Genomic DNA, 23,249 nt, shown 5'->3' on the forward strand with positions numbered 1-23,249 from the left:
GTGGGGGTGGGCGCGGAACGGTGAGGGAGACACAGATCCCGAGTTCCTGAGTTTCCGGGCCCAGGGCACCCCCTGCCCGCAGCGGCATGACACACCTGCTCTGATGGTAGGTGGCTAGGGCCCTGGGCCACCCCTCTCCGGTGGCCTCCCCCTTGTCCTGCTGGAGGCAGCCAGAGCTGTGCTGGAGTCCCGGCTCTGGGCTCAGTTTGCTCATCTGTAAAAGAGAGTGATGACCCTACCTCCCAGTACTGTCGTGAGTGCTGACCCATAGGAGAGGCTCATGGACAGTGGCCCGGGACAGTGCTAAAGAACGTCCCTGCCCACCTCCCCAGTCAGACTGGCAGCTCCTCCAGGGCAAGACTCCTCAGGGAGGGGCCTCATGGTCCCTTGCACCCCATCCCATCGCAGAGGGGCAGGCTCTGGCAGTGTGGGGTGGTGGAAGCAGGGAGAGCACAAATCCCCTCGCCAGTTGACAGATGGGTAAACTGAGGCTCAACTTCCCCCCATGAGTTAGTGACAGAAACAGGACCAGACCCAGAGCCCCTAATTCCCAGTCCAGTGCTCTTTTTCCGTTTTCTTATCTCCACATTTTTTGGGGTTTACAACTGCAAGGCCGCAGTGGTGGAGAGGGTATGGGTCTCAGAATATGTTCAGGGTCCCCCTTTCCAAACCCAGGCCTGTTTGTGGTCACACCAGTGACCCCTTCATTCTGGCATGCTCTAGGCCCCTGGAGTTCCAGAAGGGACCCTGTCTGGGCACTGATACTCCTGTCAGCCCTAAGGCTAGGCCCTGGGAAGAAGCCTCCTGAAGCCTGCTCCTCCTCCCAATAGAATATCAGCTGATTTGGGGTGTGCATCCCCTCTTTCCCTTTCTACACGACCAGTTAGGCAGTCCCAGGACACAGAGCAAAGCTCTGAGTGGGAGATTTGCTAGAGCCCTGACCCTCTCCAAAGAGGGTGGCAAGGGGTCAGGAGGCCCAGCTCCACTGCGGGCCTAGAGCAAGGCCCTTCCTCTCTCTGGGCCTCAGTCTCTCCATCTGTAAAATATGTGGTTGGCTACACTTCTGTGGCTGGGTGTCACCCCTGGGATGCCTGTGTTACTGTCATACAACCCTACACCTGAGGTGTGAGGTGGCCCTGACCTGTTCTGAAGGGACCTGGAAGGGGAAGGGCCTGGGTGGGTTGCACCCGCTATCTTGGGCCCGTTTACCAAAGAAAGGGGCTCTTACTGTCTGCAGTATGGCGGTACGTATGCCACTGTCACTGTATGAAGTATGGCAGCCGTTCCTGCCAGGTGCTCCCTGCCCACCTGGGGGTGAAGACAGGCAAGGGGAAGAATCCCAGTCATCCTTTTGGGGCCTGATAGTTTGGGGGCTTGGCTATGGAAAGGCACACTTTCAAGGGGTGACCTGCTGTGTGGTCTTCAGAGCCAGCCTATGAGCCCAGCTTGTTCTGTGCTCTGGACCCAGGTTAGGGAGCTCCTTTCTCTACCGGCCCAGGGCACTAGGGTGGCCATGGGAGTGGCCTGGGGGGCAGGGTTTTGTGAGGGGACTTAGAGTCCTTGGGAAAGGAGCTCACAGGGATACTGGCCAGCTTCCTTTTCCCAGGAGGCCATGGTGGGGGCATGTGTGTGTTGGGGGGGGCAGGGCCTGCCACCTCTCACCCCACCAGGGGTGTAGTCTCAGCAGCCTTGAGCTTGTGAGGAGATGGAGATGGGGTGTCAGGCAAGCTGGAGAGCCCCAAGGAGGACCCCAGGCTCCCTCTGTGTCAGGGAGGGCCCCTGCAGCACCCCTAACTCACTGTGGGCAGGGCAAAGCCTATGGTGGATTGGAGGGTGAGTGGCTCCCTAAATCCTCCATTTTGTACCCCAACTGTCTGTGGCCAAGAGGAAGAGGGAAGGCAGCAGGAATGCAGGAATGAATCCTGGGCAGGCCCTGTCCCAACAGGCTGGGGTGGGAGGGCCAGGCTCCCGTGTGGGCCCATGCGCTCCTCAGCACAGCTTGTAGCTAAGCAGCCTGCACAAACAGCAGGAACACAGAGCAGCCCCGGCGTGTGTGCACATGTGTGTGCCTGTGCTGGGGGCCTCCTTGCCTCAATCCCTAGATGGGAACCCTTCTGGTTACGCTATAGTCACTGTCACACGCAGGCCTGAGGATGGGGGTCTGTCTGCTGCCACTGCTGAGCGCTTACTGCGTGTCGGGCCTGATCCATTCATTTGCTCCTTTAACCCTTACAACCCGATAGACACCCTTATTACCCACTTTATGGGCAGAGATACTGAGGCTTTGAAAAGCTGCACACACAAAAGATCACGGAGCAAGAGAGTGGTAAAGCCAAGCCACAGTTCAAACTGAGGTCTTTCTGTTTCCAGAGTCTAGTTCTCCTCCAGGCATGTGTAGACGTGTGTGCACATGAGTATCGACTGAGGGGTGTGTGTATACCCAAGTGTGCAGATGTGGGCTTTGATGGCAGACCTGTGTTTATCTAAGGACGCCTGCTAGTAGGTGTGGATACCTGTGCCCAGGCGTGGAGGTGTGCATGCAATGCTCGTGTGTGAGCATGTGACTCACATATGTACCCATGGGCATATCTGTGCATATGTGTTCACATATACAGCACTTGAGTGCACACATGCACATGCTGTGTACATGCGTTCACATCTGCACACAGCTCTGAGCCTGTGCATATGTCGTCCTCTCCAAAGGCTGACCTTGCCCTCCTGCTCACCCACCTTCCGTCCCCTTCTCAAGCTCCTGACTCAGTGCCAAGATGGGATGTGCGCTGGCCTTGTGATGGCACTGGGACTTCTGAGGATTTAGGAGGAAAGCCATTTTGGGGAGGGATATGATTGGCAAGGGGTTGGACAAGAGGAAGACGCAGGGGATAAGAGGGATTAAGGCTGGGGGTGGGGATCAGCCTGGGTTTTCTTCAGTCCCAGGCAGGGGCAGAGGACCCACTGTGGTCTGGCCCCGGGAGCCCCGGTCCTGCCCCTCCCCCCTGGCGTTCTCTACCCACCTCTCTCAAGGCTCAGACCCCCAGTACCCCGGAAAATGCTCCAGGGAGCCTGCAGGAGAGTCCCAGGGCCGGGAGGATACATCTGTGAGGTCTGTGCCCTGTCCCCTTACTGTGTGTGGCAGGCAATGCCCCCTCAATCCAAGATGGGACTCCCCTGTGGTTCCTGGGTGTCGGGGAACTTCCCATTGCACCGCCCCTTTGCACCGGCGCCCTCGGGCTCCTGCTGGCCGTGGACGTGCAGGCGGAGCAGCGGTCGGCTGGGGGCGCTCGGGGCCCGCGGATGGAGATGCGAGGCAGGTCCGCCGGGATGGGAACCGGCCGGGCGGGGGGTGAAACACAGGCACAGTCCCACCAGCAGGGCGGGTGGTGGTGGGATCCGGAGGACCGACCTTGCGCCAGGAAGGCCAGATTCCCAGTGGGACAGAAATACACCTTCTCCACGGAGGGTCAGGCTCCCACCCCCCCTACCCATAGACTCACAGACCCTCAGAGGGACAGGCAAAGGGACGTCCCCTCTCCCTCTGGAGCCTTCTGGGCTGGTGTTTGAAGGCCTTGGGCGAGCCAGAGGGAACTGGGCGTGACCCACTGGCCTCTGTGGCAGTGAGAAGGGGGCGAGGGCCCTGCAGTCAGACAGATTTGCCGTTTGATTCCCGTTCGGCCTCGGGGTGACCCTGGGCAAGGCACTCAAGCTCTCCTGAAAAGGGGGCTATGTCTGCTAGGTGCCCAGCACCATCCTTGACACACACCTTGGTCGTGGAGCCTATTACAAGTTTCTAGAGGTTCCCTCACGGTATGTCTGCACATTTCTTCCCCAGATCTTTAATGAGCACCCGCTGAATGCCAGGCCTTTTTGTGAGACCCTCTGCGTGCGGTGATGAGCGCGTCACACAAGGTGACACCTGCCTCCAGGAGCTTAGGTTCTAATGGGGGCAGGTGTCCTACGGCTTGTCCTTTGATTCTCCAAAATGGAAATGACGGGGTAAAAGAAAGGCTGGCAGAGAAGGCTCTTTCTCTCTTTTATTTCTTGTCAAATATTGGGCTGGGAACATTCCAGATTTAACTGTTCTGCTCTGGTCCTCTGCCTCTTACCACAGAAGTCAAGATCTGACTCTCCATCCCAAACACTCTGTCTCACTCAGTTGAAGCTGGAGTCCAGTAATGCCCATGAGGCCGGGCACAGCCTGGCCCCCAGCTTGACCAGTCCCCTCCCATTCTCCCCCTTGTCCCTCCACTGCTGCTGCTACACTGGCCTCCTTGCAGGTCCTCAAACATGCCAGGCAGGGTCCTGCCTCAGGGCCTTTGCCCTTGCTGCTTCCTCTGCTAGAGAGCTCTTCCCCAAGCATCCATGTGGCTCTCTGCTTCACCCCTGTCTGGGCTTTGACGAAATGTCTCCTTCTCAGTGAGGCTTTCCCTGACCTCCTGTGACCGCCCCCCCCCAATATTCCCTAGGCACACTGCCACTTAATTTTTCTCCATACCATTTATTATTGCTATCTGGCCAACTATATCTTTTATAACACATTTCTTTCTTATCTGTCTCTCCCCATGAGAATGTAAACTCCATGTGAGCAGGGGTTTGGGCAGATTTGTTCATGCTCTCTCCCTAGAGCCTGAAACATGCCTGGTACACTGTAGGCATCATTAAATATTTGTCAAGTGAGTGCTGAGTGCTGGCTCTGAGTGGCATGCATCCCTTGGTGATGGGGGCTGATGACAGGGGCGTCCCTGACTTTTAGGCCTCAGCTGAGCCACAGCTGCCGTAAACCTGTCAAGGGCTGGAGAACTGGGGGCGGGGAGGAGGAGGCGGCAGGAATGTTCTGGTTCTTTCTTGCTCTCTTTGGGACAGAAGTTGAGTGGCTACGGTAATATCCACCAAACTTTTGTGCCTTAGTTGAGATAGGGAGAGGCAGGTTTCTCCCTTTGAAAAAAATTATTATCGTACAAAAATATACCAATCAAAGTGGGGGAGGTGTTGCTTCTCTCTCTCTCATTCCTCCCCACTTCCTCCCTTTCTTTTCCCCTTTCTTTCTCTCTCTCTCTCTCTCTCTCTCCCTTTCTCTTTCTTTCTTTCTTTCTTTCTTTCTCTCTTTCTTCTTACTCTCTTTCCTTTTTCCTCAACTACCCGCCCCATCTCTAACAACCACCAATCTGTTCTCTGTTTCTGTAAGTCTGCTTTTCTTGGATTCCTCATGTAAGTGAGATCATACAGTATTTGCCTTTCTCTGTCTGACTTCTTTCACTTAGCATAATATCCTCAAGGTCCATCCATGTCGTCGCAGATGGCAAGATTTCCTTCTTTTTATGGCTGAGTAGTGTATATACCACAACTTTATCCATGCATCCGTAGTTGGATACTTAGGTTATTTCCATATCTTGGCTGCAATAAAGATGGGACTGCAGATATCTCTTCAAGATAGTGATTTTGTTTCCTTCAGATAAATAGCCAGAAGTGGATCATATGGTAGTTCTATTTTTAACTTTTGGAGGAACCTCCTTACTGTTTTCCACCAATTCACACCAGTTATGACTGCACCAATTTACATTCCCACCAGCGGTGTACAAGTTTCCCTTTTCTCCACATCCTCACCGACGCTTGTTACCTCTTGTCTTTCTGATGATAGCCATTCAGACAGGTGTGAGATGATATCGCATTGTGGTTTTGATTTGCATTTCCGTGATGATGAGTGATGTTGAGCATCTTTTCATGTGCCTGTTGGCCGTCTATATATCTTCTTTGGAAAAATGTCTATTCAGTTCCTCTGCTCACTTTTAAATTGGATGATGATGATTGTTATTTGCTAGTTTTAAAACATTTTATTGGGGTATAGTTGATTTACAATTGTTAGACGTATACATATATCCACGCTTTTTTAGGTTCTTTTCCCTTACAGGCCTTTACAGAGTATTGAGTAGAGTTCCCTGTGCTATACAGTAGGTCATTATTAGTTATTATTGTTATTTGCTATTGAGTTATATGAGTTCTTTACATAGTTTAGATATTAACCCCTTAACAAAGATATGACTTGCAAATATTTTCTCCCATTCCGTAGGTTGCCTTTTCATTTTGTTGATGGTTTCCTTTGCTGTGCAGAAACTTTTTAGTTTGGTGTAGTCTCACTTGTTTATTTTTGGGAGATGTTTGTGTTTCTGAGCAGAGGGTTCCAGCAGGGGGTTTGCAGGGGTTACACATTCTCCACCAGGACGTACGTGCAGTACACCTTCTGGAAGCCCACATGGGCCTTGGCCACCTCGTCAGAGTAATCACCCGGTCTTTAAGTCCCAACTGTTCCCAGTAGAAGGAAAATGTTTTACCCATCCATTCCCTGCCCCATGTGCAAGAACCAGCCCCCTGGGGACTCCTGGGTTTGGGTGAGGCCACCTTTTCAGCCCTAGGGATGATGTTGCCTCAGTGTTTACTAATCTCTAGAATACCTCTGCTTTCCTGTTTTGTTCTTTATACCTTCAATAACCACACTTTCATTTCCTTGCGTTGAATCCTCTCTGTTTGAAATGCCTAGCCTGGTTTCTCTTTTCCTGACCAGATCCCAGCTGATACATTAAAGAAGGGAAAATCAACAGACAAAGCAGGTTGTGCTAAGTGCTATGAAGAACACAGGACAGGGTAATAATGAAATAGAAAATAAAAAGTAGTGTGCAGGTAGTGGGGGTGAGGGCTCTTTTAGATGGGCAGGTCTCTCTGAGGAGGTGATGTTTGGAGGTGATGAGAAGGAGCCACACCCGGGGGCTGAGTATTCCAGGTGGGGTCAGGGTCTCTGAGGCCTGTGGACTGGGGCAGCTCTCTCGGTGGAAGGTGCAGAGCCTGCCCCTGCGGGCGGGCGATGATTGGGGGCGTGGTGATGGGGAGAGGAAATGGCTTAGTCTGTGGCCCCAGCTCTGAGGGCTCAGCCCCGGGAGCCTCTGAGCATTGAGGCCTGAGATTTGCGCTAATTGTGCGGGGATCTGGGTTATGGATTCAGCGCTGGGAAACGCATACCCCCTCCCTGCTTCCCGCCTCACCCCGCTCCCCAGAGCGGAAGCCTCTGCAGGCTCAGGCTCCTAAGACGTGCTGGTCTCGCCGCGGCCGGCAGAGGGCAGTGGTTGCCGAGGTGCGCGCAAGTCGGGAGGGCGCTGACCCTTCCCTAGCGGAATGTGGGCGGTCAGCTTCTTCCGGAACGGGACGGTTGGGCCTCTTCCCTTCCCTTCCCTTCTCTAATCCTCAGCCGCCCCCCAACTGATCTCTGAGCCCCTGGCCTCTCCTTGCGGTGTTGGGGGGAGGGAGATGCGAGTGAGGCTGGGCAGATCTTGCCTGACCACTCCTGGCCAAGTTCCAACTCCATTGGGCTAAGGGGAAAGGCTCCCACAGTTAGCATATTTGCTATTATTGTTATTTTTAAGCTTTTAGCATGTGCCAGGCACAGCGCTAAGTTCTTTTTGTCATGCGCCATCTCTTTAAAACTTCACACCAGACCTACGAGACAGGTACTCTGTCTCCCAGAGCTTGCCCAAGACCACACAGCGGGAACCAGGATTTGCTCTGCTGGCCACTTCTCAATTCCTCTGACTGCTGCTTCCAAGGAGGGCGTGTTGCCCAGGGGACTGAGGTGAGTATGCAGGGGATGAGCAGAAGGGGACCGTCAAGGTGCTGACCCTGAGAGGTCCGCAGGAGCACTCATCTACTGTATTTTGCAGATGAAGAAACAACTCCAGCAGTTGCCCAAGGTCCCACGGGGATCAGTCACGTGGTCGGCCACAACAGAGGGTTCCCCATGACAGGGGACCATGAGTTGGATCCTGGCCAGAAGCCCCTCGAGGACAAGGACCCCATTTTACCCCATTCCTCCCTGCTGTACCTAGCACAGGGCACAGCACATAGCAGGTGCTCAGAAAGTCCTTCACGAGTAAATCTTGCGTCCCTCCGTAGCTGCAGTCACCTGCCGTTCATGCCGTCATTCATTTATTCAGCATTTAGTAAGCGCTGACTGTGTGCTTGGCACCCTTCTAGGCACTGGGACACACAGTTGAATAAGGCACAGTGCCTGCCTCTGTTGGCTTATCTCCTGGTGGGGGTTTCAGGGGTTACCCCACATTATGACCCGTGCCCCCATAGTTTTCCTCATTCCTCTGCTCAGCCTGGTACTTGCAGCCTGCTCTCTGCCCAGGCCGGAGGCTGAGCATTCTGCTCCACTCCCGCCCCCAGGCCATTCCCACTGCCTTCTTCGTTGCCAGACCAGACAACCCTTCCTCCCAAGCCGCCTCCCTCCCCTCCTCCAGGAAGCCCTCTTTGACTAAGTCCCCCAGCTGCTCTGCAGGCCCCAGTGCTGAGGTCTTGAGCTCTGCCCAGGTATCTCTGGTTCTGTCTCTCTGTTTCTGTTTTCCCCCATCAGCCTCTGGAGCTTCCCAAACACAGGGACTGCCTCCCCTCCAGCTGTTTTTCCTCAGGCCTACATAGACCAGAAGAGGCAGGAAGGGAGGTTGTGTGGTCAGCTCCCAGCACACAGGGCCCGCCTTGGGCCCTGGCCCCAGGAGCCCCTTAGAGGAAGATTTCTCTGGAACTACCAGGGCACTGACTTAGTCTTGGCCCAAGACCCCTGAGCCCTGATCTTCCACACTGTGTCTGGGGGCTCAGGCTGGGCACCAGCTGTTGGGTACCTACTCAGCCCCAGCACCCTTTGTTTTTGAAAGTGGGGACCTTCAGTCTGCACTTCACCAACTCTCGGGCTTGGCCAGTTTACTGTCCCTGTGGCAGGTAGTCTACAGGTGAAAAATGGTTCCAGGGAACCAACATTGCTGCCTCTTATCTGCTGGGTGACCAAAGTGACAGTGCTAGGCCTCTCTGGGCCTCTGCTAATGATACCTGTCCAGCCCATCTCACAGGTAGTTGGGAGGACCAGAGACAAAGGGGAAGAAAGCACCAAGCCCAGGTAGGGGCTTATTTTTGTTGCTGTACTCAGGGCAGGGGTTGTGCCCTTGGCTAGGTGTTCACTGAATCACTCCGGAGGCCAGGAGTGGGAAGGAGGAGGAAAGAGGGAGCTTGCACGAGGAGGGGGAATCAGACTCCAGCCTTCCCGGCAACTAGTCAGGATCCTCCGCTGGCAGGAGAGGGGCAGGTGAGTGTCCTTGTTTGGGTAGGGAAGTCATTATTTCCCTTCCCTCCGCCCCTCCCTCCCTCTCTGCACTCCCCCTCTCCCTTCTCTCTCTGTCTTTGTGCACTAACTGTACTCCCTCAACTTGCCATTAGCACCAGGGACACAAAGGTTGAGGAGATACGCCCTTCCCTTCATGGGACTTTTAGGCTAGGAGACATCAGTTGGGGAGGTACATCATTCATTCATTCTTTCATTAATTTTACTTTTATTGAAAACCTGCTATGGGTCAGGCACTGTGCAAGGCCCTGGGGACGTAATGGGGTGCAATCCCTGCCCACAAGGAGTTTAGAGGATAAAAGGCACAAAAGTAGGCAATGGAAGCATGGCTGAAGTAGAGGATTAGGGAGGCCAGGATACAGAGATAAATGCTGGCTGGATTTAATGTCTCTCTAAGCATCCAGAGCAGGGCTAGGCACAGACCAAGTATGTGCTCAGTAAATGTGAAATACGTGACCCTTGTGTGGGGAGCTTTCTAAACAGCTTATGAGTCAAAGAATAAAATCATTTTAACTAAATGCTAATAAAAAATGCTAATATGAAGCAGTCAAAATAGTACATAAAAGGAAATTTATGGTCTTTAGACAATCTTATATTGAACAAGAAGAAAGATGGAAAACTAAAGATTCAACTCAACAAGTCAAAAACTGATAAAAATAATAAATTCAAAGAAAGTAGAAGAAAGGAAATAACGAATAGGTTATTTTTTATGTTATAGATATTATGAATTCAGTTTCAGAAATTCAAATTAGTATTCAGAAATTCATAATTCAGAAATTAACAGAATAGAAAACAAAGATAAGTAGTAATTCAAAACTTAATACAATAGAAAACAAGGATGATGTAAGTAGGAGAGCTGGTCTCAGTTCCCAGGCCCTTCCTGAATAGGAATGGGGTTTATCCACCATCTCTTCTGAGCTTTGAGAGCGGAGCCCATCCCTCAGGGGCCTCAGGAGAATGGATAAACCCTGAATGGAAGTCTCTAGTCTTCCCTCCCAGGGGCATGGCTGTGCTGTGCCCTGAGAGAGCCAGCCTCAGGCCTATTGGCCTGATTTTAATCTCTCGACTGGTGGGTTGTCTTTAATCCGTAACAACTGCTGTAATAACAGTAACGACATCACTGATAATCCTTTACCTTTGTTGAGCTGTTACAGTTCGGAGTGCTCAAGCAAGACGTGCTATTCCTGGTAGGAGTGAACCCAGCCGTCAGCCATCTTGTCAGATCCCCAAACACCATTTTAGGTAAGTAGGGAAGCTGTATGCTCATTTTACAGATGGGAAAAGTGAGGCTCTGTTTGAGGTCTCATTCCAGTGAGTGGGTGAGCCAGGACACGAATGCTTCAAAGGCCCCTCTTCTTCACCCCCAAGATTCCTGTCTTTGAGACATCTCTTCTTCCTGTTCTGATCCCCGGGTTCCTTGAACAAGCCCCTCTCCCCTGCCTTCTTTTTTTTTTTTTTTTTTTTTTGCGGTACATGGGCCTCTCACTGTTGTGGCCTCTCCCGTTGCGGAGCACAGGCTCCGGACACGCAGGCTCCGGACACGCAGGCTCCGGACACGCAGGCTCAGCGGCCATGGCTCACGGGCCCAGCCGCTCCGCAGCATGTGGGATCTTCCTGGACCAGGGCACGAACCTGTGTCCCCTGCATCGGCAGGCGGACTCTCAACCACTGCGCCACCAGGGAAGCCCTCCCTTGCCTTCTTCACTTGGAGAGGAAGTTCAGCGGGCTACCTTGAGCAGATAGCTCCTCTCTTGACCTGATAGTGAGCTTCTCGAGATGGCGGGGTGGGGAATGCTCGTAGGTGTCTTACCACAGGGCTGGGCTTGGATAAGGCCCTCAATCCTTGTTTGTTGATCTAGAATTTGATTGGGCAGGATTAGGCCTGTACCTATCAGAAAATATTCTGGGCTGTGCCAACCAGCACAATCAGACGGAAGTGCTTGAGGGGGAACCGCCTCCACATAGGGAATCCCCCGTGCCTGTGCTCGCGGAGGTGGTCACGTGGTGCCTGGGCATATCGGGAGGCGCTGGGAACATAGGTCACACCGGTACAGCCTCCTTGTAGGATGGTAGGGCAGGAGAACTTTTTTTGTCCAAGTTGCATTGATTTGAAGGTATAACTAGGTCCCTGGACTCCTTTCCCCATAACTGGAGAATTTCCAAAGTCCTGTGGTCAACTTGATTGACCAGTGACTGACCAATCCTGAGAGGGGAGATAAAAACAGACACGCAGCTTTATCCGTGGACAAATCTCAGCACTTTATTCATCCCTTGGTGGGGAGAAGGGGGCATTGCCCCAAGATAGTCAGCCAGTCAGGTGGGGTGGCTGGGGTATGTGTTGTCTCTCCAGATAGTATAATACATAGCACTGATTATGCAGAAACAGGAAGAGAAGCAATAAGTTAAAAGACACATAAGTTATGAAAAAATAATATATATATACTTTTTATATTTTGTATCCCCACTGAGGATTTGCTCCCTTGGAAACCAATAAATAGGTGGAGAAAAAGCAGCAATCAGCACCCTTTTGGGACTTGAGGGATGAGTATATGTCTGAGTTCCCTTGAGCCCGAGAGTCAGTAGCCCTTCAGTGCCCCCCACAGGCCTAGAGGACCCTGAGACCTAGGAGGGGGCCAGAGCCTTGGGCCACCCTCTCCTGGAAAACAAGATGAATGAATCAAAACTGGGGCTAGAAGAGGAGGTGAGGCAAGGGGCAGGTAGGGAAGGAGAGAAGGTGGCTTATGGAGTGGCAGTCTGGAGCTGCCAGGATCCCCCTGCAAGGTGAGAGCCAAGAGGAGGAAAGAGGAGCGTTCCTCCCAGCCCCAAATCTTCTTGTTGGATCGCTGCAGAATTTCTCTTTGGTTGTTATTGGGGCCCTCCCGCCCGACCTCAAGGGCTCAGCAGCTCCCAGACCCAAGTGGACAGTGCCTTCTTCATGACCCACCTACCCTCCCACCCCACGGCAGGGGGGCGGGCATGGAGGGAGGAGGCTCGGAGGGGGAAGAAGGGAAGGAGCTCTAAGCCACAGTTGTGGGTGCAGAGGAGGGGAGGGCCAGGCTGCTTGGCCCCATGGAGAGAACAGAGACGCCCAGGAGTGGGATTCATGGGAAATGGGCCTGGGGTTTCATGGCAGGGGTGCGGGGCTAGGGGTCTCAAGGGCCTGGTGCACCCAAGCCAGGTTTCAGGCTGGGGAACACCTGGGTGGGAAGCAGAGAGCTCAGATCCCAGGCAAGGTGGTGAACCCCAGGATGGCAGGGAGGAGAAAGGAGGGTCCAGTTCTCCTGCCTGATCTCCGGATGCCATGTGGCCTCCCCGCTTCCCACTTCCCCGCCAGGGAGTTTGTCATGGCAAGAATGGCTTCTAGAGAAGGGGCTTGGGAGCTGGCTGGGCAACCTGTCCACGTCTGACGGTGACCTGCTGGGAGGGACCCACAGGAGGAGGGAAGGGGCACAGGTGTCTGCGCTGATCTCAGAGTTCCGGGCTCAGGTCCCAAACACCCAGGGAGCCTCCTCTCCTCCCTTCCTAATACTAGGTCTCTGGGGAGCCCAGGTGGTGCAGGAAAGCCAGGGGTCCTCAGCACCCAGCCTCCCCAGGAACTCCAGATACAGAGGGTGCCCAGGCAGTCCCGTCAGCCCCTGGTCCGTGGCTGGCCAGGGCTGGGGGAACAAGGGCATCGCCTCGGTTCTGAGGCAGAGGCAAGGCAAGACTTGAGATGTGAGCTTAGGGAAAGGGCTGGGCAAAGGGTCAAAGGGACCTTGGTTCAGAGCCCTCTGTCGGGGGAGGAGACTCAGAGGAGTGAGGAGATGCAGGCAAAACAGACCCCCAATTCCAGTTTACCCAGTCAGGAAAACCTCTGGCCAGAGGTTGGAAGGGTGGGACTGTGAGATACTGATGTGGAGCCCAGTGACTTTGAATAGCTGGTGACCGTCCTGTCGGATCCCTGGCAACCCACAGAAAAGCAGTCACTGTTTCCAACCCTCCTCTTCTTAGTTCAGGGTCAGGTTTGCCTTCCTTCCCAAGCTAGAGGCTCCAAGCTGCTTTCTTGAGTCTAGCTTATATTCTTCCTGCTACAGGGGAATGACGTGGGGCTCCTGGGGTCTGGACAGCAGCCTTACTGTGAGAGCTCTGACTCCTGCGAGAGGAAGTCTTCTGAGGTTTCGGTGATTTTGATCATGAGGTCTTCCCTGTTTTTCTTTTTCCGGGAGGGGGCTCTCGAGAGGCCATACTTGGAGGCAGCTACAGGGAACATAAGGGCAGGGTACGGGCTGGAGGTTTCGGAGCCATTTAATATGATGGCTTTAGGGCCATGATCCCCCCACTGTCCACCTCCCACCATGGGTTCTTGGGGCAAGCGGGCTCACCAGTTCTAGGTCTGGACTGCATGGAGCTGATCACAGTGGCTGAGGGCAAGTCCATCCTGGGGAAGGAGGAAATGGTGGGATGTGAAGGGAGCCTGTGGCTTAAGCTCCCCTGGGATTGGGGGCCTGGGGACTGGCATGTGAAGGGCAATTCTTGGCTGTCACTCCCAGCTCTGGGCTGCCCTTTTGTGTGACCCTGGCCAGCCAGCTTGTCCTCTCTGGGCTCTGTCCCCTTTCCCCTGCATGAATGGCTGTCATTTACTGAGCACTAATTTGTGACAGGCATTGCATGCAGGATCGTATTCATCCTCCGCACCACAGGCGAGCCATGCTTATGATCGGCCCATTTTCCAGATGGGAAAGCTGAGAATTTAATGAACTGGACCGAGGTACCAGTTTGTTTAAGTGGCTGAGCCAGGACATGAATCCAGGCCTGCCAGGCTCATAGAATCATGCTGCGGGCGGGGAGGGGGGCGGAGAGGGCTGGCCTTCTGTGGGGCTGGTCCTCCAGTCCTCCCCCAGCTCCCAGCCCCACCCCACTGGCCCAGCTCCTCACCGGCTCTCCTCGCCCTCCACCAGCTTGCGGTAGGTGGCGATCTCCACGTCCAGGGCCAGCTTGGTATTCATCAGCTCCTGGTAATCGCGCAGCTGCTGCGCCATGTCCTTCTTGGCCTGCTGCAGGGCGTCCTCCAGCTGGGCCAGCTTAGCCCTGGCATCCTGGAAGGCCAGCTCACCCTGGTTCTCGGCTGCCTTGATGTTCTCCTCCAGTTTCAGGCACTGCAGCCAGGAGGACAGAGGGAAGGGGTCAGTGAGCAAGGTGGGAGAGAGAGATCAGGCCAGGGCCAGGAGCCCACCTCTGTCCTTGGTGGGGGTGTGCATGGGGAGGGAGGACCCAGCACGGCATTCCTGAGCATGGTAGTGGGTCGCCTTGCAGCAAGAGGGCATTCAGTTAGACCTAAGGAGACACTTTCCCAAGGCCACCAAAGGAGGAAGTACAATAGGCCCCCAGAGGAGCCTGTCTCAACTGTCCTTAAAGGATGGCACTTCTCTGGCCGGAAGCTGGGGCTTAGGCCTCCCCTCCCTTCTCTCCGTGTAGTTGGTGGGAGGCCTGGAGGGAGGCGGTGGGCTCTGGGTGTCTGTGGCGGGGCCCTCCAGCGTGCCAACAGCCCCGGCCAGTTTACAGAGCACTTCTACCTGCAAGGCTGACGGGATCTGCAGAGCCATCTTAGGAGGACAGATGAGGAAACCGTGGCCCAGGGATGCTAAGTGACTTGCCCAGGGTCACTCAGCCAGGGCTTGCTTGGACTCAGCATGTGTGAGTGTGTGTGCATGTGTGAGAGTGGGCGAGAGTGTGTGTCCCACGCTCCTCCCTGCTCCACCCCCAGGTGGGTACTTCAGACGCTCACGTGGCTCTTGATGGAGAGGATCTGGGATCGGAGCTTCTGGATGCGCACTTTGAGGTCAGCGATCTCGCCGCGGCTTCTCTGGAGGCTGTTCTCAGACTCGGCTGAGCAGGCAGCCCGCTCTTCCAGCTGGAGGCCGTGGGGGAGGCGGCAATGAGGGGCCACTCACTGTGTCCCCCCGGCACCCTGGCCCCTGGTCCCTTCTTCTTCCTCACCCCGGCAGCACCTCCTCCTCTGTGGCCCACCACTCCCCCTCCTCCCCCCACCACATCCGTCTCTGGATGGCCTCTCCTGGCTGCCCTAGACTGAGCCCCACGGGCCGTGCCCACACCTGGCCTGGCATTGCTGGCTGGCAGCACCACCGTGAGCCTCTGAAGAGTGCAGACTGTGGGCTTCCCCCTGTCCGCATCACCCCTGGGGCCGGGCACAGCGCTGGGCTCTCACATTCTCCTTCCTGCCTGTGAACTCACTGCTGTGGGCTCCGTCCCCACTGTGTTTCCCCATTCCCCTCTCCCAGAGTCTCAGCACGCAGAGCTACAGGCGGCCTCAGCCATCACTGCTGCAGCCCGTTCTGCCCTGGCTGCCTTTCCCCAGCCTGCTCGTGAGCCCCGTACCTGGCTCTGGGAGTACGCCTTGGCCTCTTCCAGGCTGCGAGCCATGACGGCGTCATGCTGGGCCATCACCTCCTCCACGATGCCGCTCAGGTCAATGTGGCAGCGGCTGTCCATACCCACGGTCACCGACACATCCTTCACTTGGGCTGCCAAGTCCTTCAGCTCCTGGCCGGGCACAGACTTGGGGGCTCAGGGCTGGTAGGGGGGCACCAGACCCTCAGCCAGACATAGTCCCCACTGTGCCTTCATCCCCCGGGACGAGGGGAGGGCGGGCTCCTCCCTGTCTCCCCGGAGAGATGATCAGAGGATAGATGCCTCCCTGCCCTGCCTCCCCAGCTTGGACTCTTGGGAAGCAGCTCTTGGCCCCCGCTCACCCACCTGTTGGCCTTCCTCTCTGAGAGGGCAGGGAGGGACCCTTGGCTCCAGAGGCCCACCCTACAAGCCTTATTCCTCTTCAGTTTCCCCCTGTCTACACTTGTCCACTCCCAGGGCAGACCACCTTCCTCCTCTCCTGGCAGGGGAGGAAAGGGCCCAGGACCTCTGGGTCTGAGGGAATTCTACCATTGGGCAGCTTGACCTCACCTACCCCTGCCCTCCCAGGACGGGAACTCCTCGAGGGCCTGGATGAGCCATTTACACCTCCAGGCCTCCATATCTGGCAGGGGAATGTCTCTGTTGAATGCATGTTGGGATGGAAGCCCATGAATGATGAGGGCAGGAGTGGACCAGAGGCTGACAGTTGTGCATCCCCACTCCCCTGCCAGTGGCCAAGGCAGAGGTGACTTCAGGGTCACCCTGAGGACTCAGTGCCCCTCCCCATCTAGCTGAGGGGCTTGCCCGGCCACAACAGGATTTAGCCTCAATATCTTCTCTTCTCTCTGTCCTTTGGGATCCTTCTTTTCCCCTCTTCTCTGTCCTCCTCTCTGCCCAGAAAATGCTAGCCTATGTCCTCAGAGACCCCGGAAGCGGTAAAACCTCCCATTTCCCTGGGGGCTCATGATAGACCAGGCTGTGTGTGTGCTAAGGGCTTTCCAGGCATCCTCACATTTCCTCCTCATCAGGTTGGCACGATTGTTAGCCCCAGATTACAGAGAGGAAGGAAACTGCAGTGCACAGAGTTGATGGAAACAGCTGTGAGTGCAGGGCTGGACTCCAGAGCCTTTGCTGCTCCTGCTAAGCTCACATAGTGGGGTGGACACAGGAGCTGAAGCCCCAGATCTGCTTTCTGTCATGCCCCACAGCCTGACAGCTTTCTGGCCTGAAGGTTCAGGGGTGTTTAGAAAGGCAGGTGGGGACAGGTGTCTTTGTAGGGGCTACAAGGTGTCACCTCCAGAGCCCTGGGCTGCTTTCCCTGGAGGTGCTGATCAACAACCTGGGCCTGGGTGGGGCCTGGGTGGGAAGGAATGAGTGGGCATAAGCAGAGTGTCCGTGGCCAGCATCTTACAGACAGAGTGAGGCAGGTGGCCGGGGAGCCTCGGAGAGGCAGGGAGGGGGGTCGGGCACCCTGGGAGGTGGGGCGGTGCTCAGCCGGGGGGAGGGAGGGGGTGGGACAGGGGCGGCATAGTTACTCCTGCCTGTGTTCACAGTCCATCCTTGACCCTTACTTCATCATCAAAATTTGGTCAGTGTTCTCATTTTTATGGCATATATATATAAATAAATATCTATATCTATCTATCTATTTATATATATATATATAATTTAAAAAAAAGTTTTTGTTTGATTCAGGATCCAAACAAGGTCCATACACTGTCATTGGTCCATATGTCTCTAAGTCTCTCTTATTTTGTAGATACCATCTCCATCTCTCTCTGTCTCTGTTATTTTGTTTTTTCTTTTTCTTATTGAAAACACCGAGTTGCTTGCCCATCGTCTGAATTTTACTGATTGCCCTGCGTGTTGGTGTTTAACACGCTCCTCTGGCCCCTGCATTTCCTGAAAAGTGGGAGTTGGATCAGGAGGCCTGCTCAGATCCAGGTTTTGTTTTTGGCTCATGACCGCATTCTGATCTTGGTTCCTGACTTTGGACCCCCTCCTGACCCTCATCTGTCTTTATGCTCAGCGAGGCTGTGGCTGAAGCTCTGGCATCTGGACCTGCGGATGCTGCTACTCCTGACCTGCAGCTTGTATCCCTGTGGCTGTAGACCGTGGGGTCGGGCAGCTGCGAGGCCTGCAGAGGAAGGCCGCCCCTCCCCTGTCTGCTCGCTGCCCGACCCTGCCCACTAGCATCTCTGGTGACCAGGATCGCCTCCTGGAAAAGGCAGCTTGGGCAGTGGCAGCAACCTGTCTCCACCCTGGAGCCAGCGGGACTCTGAGCTCAGTGGCCAGCTGCCCTTTAGGGTGTTCCCTGATGGAGGGTTTTGGCTGACCTTCAGATGAACTTAACAGAGATCTCAGAGCAGAGGCAGGAGGAGGCCCCAACCCATGCCAGAATAAGGTGGACGGTGCCTACAGATTCACGCCCCACCTCTGCTGCCTCGGGTCATCTTTGGAGACTGGCATCTCCCAAATGGAACGGACATCCCGGCCGGAGCTTGGTTGTGAACAGTTTCAGAGATGTAGCTTGGGGCTTCCTCAGTCACCATGTTGTGTAGGTTGGTGGACTTGGGGTGTTTCAGACAAAGCTCTCCAGGGACACTTCCAGCCCAGGCCTAGGGTAGCATTTGTTGTGGACCAGGAGAAGGCTAGGGCGCTGTCAGAACACAGGGCACCACCGGGGCAAAAGGAGGGGAGAAACACAGCTGATGGGGCAGCCTCAGATCCTTTCTGGAAAGAGGCAGCGTAAGCATGAGCATGGTAAACAGCAGCAGGAAGTGGAGGGTTTAGAACATCTGCAGACCTGTTCAGACAGGCCGGCCCCTGCCGGGCTGCGGAGGGCATAACAATGCTGACTTGTGTGGTGTGGGAGTGCCACCATGGGATGTGTACCTTCAAGTTGGCAAGAATTAAGCCGAGGTACAGTTCAGAGCTTTGCTTAAGAGCCAGAGTCTGAGGAGGCTGCCATGTGTATGACCACTCTCATTGTAGTCCCCCAGGTCCGGGAAGATGGTGACTCTGAGGGGGTACCAGTACTGCTTGGTAAAGTGTAGTGTTTAATGGCACTGGGGGACTTCCCCGGCGGTCCAGGGGTTAAGACTCCGCGCTTCCACTGCAGGGGGCACAGTTTCGATCCCTGGTTGGGGAACTAAGATCCTGCGTGCCGCGTGGCGCGGCCAAAGGAAAAGGGAACTGAGCTCTGAGTACCACCACATCTTATTACCTGGGCAACCCTGGCCAAGTCTGTAAACTTAGCCGAGCCTCAGTTTTCTCATTTGAAAAATGTGTATAATTATGGAACTGAACACAGCTAACACTTAACAAATACCATGTGCCAGACACTGTTCTAAGCGTTTTAGGATATATTAGAAAAATAAATCCTCACAACAGGCCAGTGAGCTAGGTGCTATTGTTCTCCCCATTTTACAAATGGAGAAATTGAGGCATAGAGAAATAAAGGGACCTGCTCAAGTTCACATCATCACCAAGCCAGGATTCAAATCCAAGCTGCTCTAAAGTCCATGCTTTCTCAATCATTATCCCTACTTTATAGGGTTATTGGGAAGAGTAGATGAGATTACATCTGAAAGCACTCAGCCTGGTGCCTGGAATGTAGTAGGTGCTCAATAAGCAACAGCTAAGGAAACTATTGTGATTGGTAACGGTGATGGAGCCGGGAGGAAGTGTCCAGGGCCTGGAGCAGCCTCCCCGAGGCACCACGAAGGCAGGTGCCAAAGCAACTTAGTCACGCCAGGTCCTCTTTGCAGGCATCAGCATCCTAGGAGGTGTGCCTGGCTGCAGGGGGTTGTCAGTGGATTCCGTAGCTAATCTCCCTGGAACTAGAGTGTACGGGTGGGGCAGGTGGCGTTCTGGCTGGATGCAGCCAGGCCCGAGTGCACTTGGGAGCTGGGGTGTACCCTGGAAGCTGAAGGGGAATGGGGGCCCCAGGGTCCTCTCACAGCCTGTATTCCTGGAGGTGAGGGGTAAGGGGGTTGCCTGGGAGGCTGCAGTGTGTAGATGAGGCCCGGAGCAGCCTATGGCCATTGGCTTCTGGGAAAGGCCTTCCACAACTTATCCTGGGTGCGTGTGTGTGTGTGGTGTGTGTGTGTTTTGGGGAGAGGGGAGGGCTCTTTCCTGGGACCCTGGGGTGAGCCTATATAGCCGTGCTTTTCTGGTGTCTGCTCCAAAGTTGAAACCAGAGCATATGGCCTCACCTGGAGCTACTCACATCCCGCCATGTTTTCCCTCTACCTGAGCTGGCCATGGCTGGCACCTTCCTGTGCTTGGACCTGCTCTGTCTGATGCGGTAGCCACTAGCTCTATGTGGTTACGAGCACTTGAAATGTGGCCAGTCAGAACTGAGGTGAGCTGGAGGTGTAAAATACAGACCAGATTTTGAAGATTTAGAATGGGAAAAAGAATGTGAAATAGCCCATTCATTTTTTTATATGGTTTACATGTTGAATAATCATATTTTGGATATATTGGGCTAAATAGAATACATTAAAATTATTTTTTTCCATTTCTTTGCTTTTTAAAACAATGTGGCTACTAGAAAACTTACAGTTACCTATGTGGCTTGCATTATATTTCTACTAGGCAGTGCCAGCTTAGAGACCCACTGGTGGGGAAATCATTTTAGCAGTGGGTCAGCGTTGCCTTCTCAGCCTACAGAGGTGTGTGGAGAGAAACTCAAACCTCACGGCCCGATATCAACCTGCCACCTCACTGCCTCCCAAAGCAATAATAACTGCTGTTATTATATATATTATATATAACATGTAATAATAATAAAAATATATTATTTCATATATATTATAAATATGCTATAATATAATATATAATATGATAGTATTTATAATATAATATAAATAATAATAAATGCACTTCTGCATTCACTGTGGCCCTTTCTCCACAGCAGTCCTCCAGCAGCACAAGCCATACGTTTACCCCGTCTGTAGTCCCTACCAAGGGCTGCCCATCATGCTTAGAATAAGGCCCACACCCCATCCTGGGCCCCAGACCCTGCATGAGCTGGCCCTTGCCCATGTTGCCTTAGCCACAGCTGCTGCTTTCTCTCCCTCCCAGGATCAAATCATTCCTGCCTCAGGTGCTTCACACAGCTCTTCCTTTGGCGGAAGCCACCTCAAGTCTTTGCTGAGCTGGATCTTCCTGGTTTGGGCCTTCACACGCTTGGGCCTCCTCTGAGATGCACCCCCGTCAACACTCGGCCTCAGGGCCGGAAGCTTCCCTGCCCTCTTGCAGTAAGGCATCACCCTGTTTCTTTGCATACCAGCAACTTTTCACCCTCCAAAATGATCTTGTCCAGATAGGTGCTTATTAGCCTGTCCCCTCTTAGCTAAGTTGTGCCCTCCTGAGAGCAGGGAACTTGCCCGCCTGGCTCACTGTTGTGATATCAGTGCCTGGCATCTAGCAGGCATGCCATAAACATTTGTTCAGTGAATGAACGGATTTATCCCATCAAAGTCCGATGAGCCTGCTACTATCACTCTCCCCATTTTAGAGATTAGGCAAGTGAGGCACAGAGGGGAGAAATAACTTGCTCTGAGTCACAGAAATGGTAAAAAAAAAAAAAAAAAAAGTAGAGTCAGGATTGGGGCCCAAGGGCTGCCAAGTCCAAATGGAGTCTGCAGCCTGGCTATTGGGGTGGGGGCCCAGAAGTTTGGCGGGTGTGCCTCCAGCAATGCTCAGATAGATGGCTGGCTATGCCTGACCTTCCTCAGCTATGTCTCTACCCCTGTAGGGCCTCCACCATCGAGGTGTAGGCTCGCAGGACGGACCAGAGGCTGAAACGTTGGTCCTGCTGACGTCTGCCGGGGCAGCAGCAGGGCCTGGTGAGTCTGGGCAGCAGAAACCCTCACCCACTCCCCACGCCACTCAGTGGGCATTGGAGCCGTCTGCCTGAGAGGGCTGCTTCCCTGCTGTTGGCGAGGGTTGGGGTGTTCTCTCAGTTCTGCCACCTCCCATGGCTGCAGGCAGGTCTCAGGCCCATGGAAGCCCCTCTGGGAGCTGAGCCGCCGGAGAGTAGTGAGGCCCACATGCAGCCACGAGGCCCAGTCTCCGTCTCCACAGGGAGAGGCCCTGAAGCCATGGTCAGCAGCCCTAGGGCCATTTTAGCAGACGTTTTTTTTTTTTGTTTTTTTTTTTTTGTGTGTGGTACGTGGGCCTCTCACTGCTGTGGCTTCTCCCGTTGCGGAGCACAGGCTCCAGACGCGCAGGCTCAGTGGCCATGGCTCACAGACCCAGCCACTCCGCGGCATGTGGGATCTTCCCAGACCGGGGCACGAACCCACGTCCCCTGCATCGGCAGGCGGACTCGCAACCACTGCGCCACCAGGGAAGTCCTTAGCAGACCTTTCTGATTGCGGTGGTGACTTTGACCCCTGCTCTGCCCTGGGCTGCGTCACCATAGCTTGGCGCCAGCGGTTTGCAACACACAGGCTGATGCGCCCTGTCATCCCCAGCGAGGGTCCTGCCTGCTTGTAGATGAACTGAAGCATTGCCCCATCAGCCTCCTCACCCCTGAGATGGGGGATGTAGAGAGGAGAACACATGTCCCAAGGAATGCCCGGGAGGCAGAGTGGCGCCGAGGGGAGAAGTCCAGTGGCAGGGCTCATCTGCTGGCGGCACTGGCAGTGGGACAGGCCTTGCTGGGCCGCTGTTCCCCCAGGCTCAGCTGAGGACATATGAGAATGTGTCTGGAGCCTCCTCTGTCTACATTTACTGGGTCTTTTTTTTTTGGCTGCACCACGCAGCATGTGGGATCTTAGTTCCCCAGGGATCGAACCCATGCCCCCTGCAGTGGAAGTGCAGAGTCTTAACCACTGGACTGCCAGGTAAGTCCCTACTGCGTCATTTTTGTCTGGCAGAAGCTAGTGTTGTCTGGGAACCAGAGAATCTGACTATAGGTCTTCCCTGGCTGACCCCAAAATGGAGGAGGGTGCAGTGAAGGCCTATCAGAGCTAGAACTGTGGGTGTCTGCAATTTAGGCTACGGGGATGAGAGAGAGGTTAGTTCAATTAGAACGGTTGTTCAAGGCCTCCTGGTTCCCTGCTCTGAGGCCACCTCCTGACCCTTGATGTACCTGGTCTCCTGCATGCCCTCAGCGCTCCAGCACACATGAAAGCAGGGCTCTCCCTGAGAGGGGCTTTGTGGGAACCTGCCACACTCCATGAAGTGAGTGACGAGGGGACACGTTGGATTATTGACAACAGCATGCAAGGGGTTTAGGAAACTGTTACATCTGTGGCTGGCAACAGTGAGTGCCTGCTGAAGTTTCCACGACCCACTGGACACCTTTGCCTCCCCTGCATCCCTTACCCACGGCTCAGAGGGACCCTGGCCCCACCTTCTCACCTGCTCGTAGATGCTTTTCATCAGTTCCACAAAGCTCTTCAGGCCTTTTAACTTGGTATCTAGTCCTGTCCGTCGAAGACACTCTGCATCCAGGTCCTGGGGGTAGGAGCAGCAGTGAATGATGGGAGAGGGAATGGAGGGGTCCCAGGGCAGGGGTGGGGTAGGGGGGACTTTGCTTCCTGGGTGAGATGGGGGTGATTCCCAGAGGAGACCTGGCTCAGCCTGGCAGAAGGAGCAGGGTGGGGACAGGTTCATGTCTCTCTGCCTGAGGTCCTGGGACTCAGCCTCTGGGGGCTTTGCTTGG

The 23,249-nt window shown here is 54.4% G+C and overlaps 1 protein-coding gene and 1 long non-coding RNA gene across 2 annotated transcripts in view; one reads left to right on the forward strand and one right to left on the reverse strand.

Moving 5' to 3' along the window:
* LOC309812585 lies at positions 1–15,575 on the forward strand. Its single transcript, XR_014295350.1, has 5 exons — positions 1–106; positions 7,481–7,615; positions 10,303–10,399; positions 14,901–14,975; positions 15,436–15,575. It is a non-coding gene; the product is annotated as an uncharacterized lncRNA (long non-coding RNA).
* The window catches only part of KRT80 (keratin 80), a 21,162-nt gene continuing 10,950 nt past the window's right edge, over positions 13,038–23,249 (reverse strand). The window contains exons 4-9 of the mRNA XM_082636413.1: positions 22,946–23,041; positions 15,533–15,697; positions 14,922–15,047; positions 14,072–14,292; positions 13,519–13,574; positions 13,038–13,393 (exon numbers count right to left, since the gene is read on the reverse strand). Of these exons, the coding sequence (XP_082492539.1) occupies positions 13,269–13,393; positions 13,519–13,574; positions 14,072–14,292; positions 14,922–15,047; positions 15,533–15,697; positions 22,946–23,041 (789 nt within the window). The 3' untranslated portion in view covers positions 13,038–13,268. The remainder of the gene's footprint in view (positions 13,394–13,518; positions 13,575–14,071; positions 14,293–14,921; positions 15,048–15,532; positions 15,698–22,945; positions 23,042–23,249) is intronic.

The sequence above is a fragment of the Mesoplodon mirus genome, assembly GCF_964341445.2.
Source record: "Mesoplodon mirus genome assembly, chromosome: 11".
NCBI lineage: Eukaryota > Metazoa > Chordata > Mammalia > Artiodactyla > Ziphiidae > Mesoplodon > Mesoplodon mirus.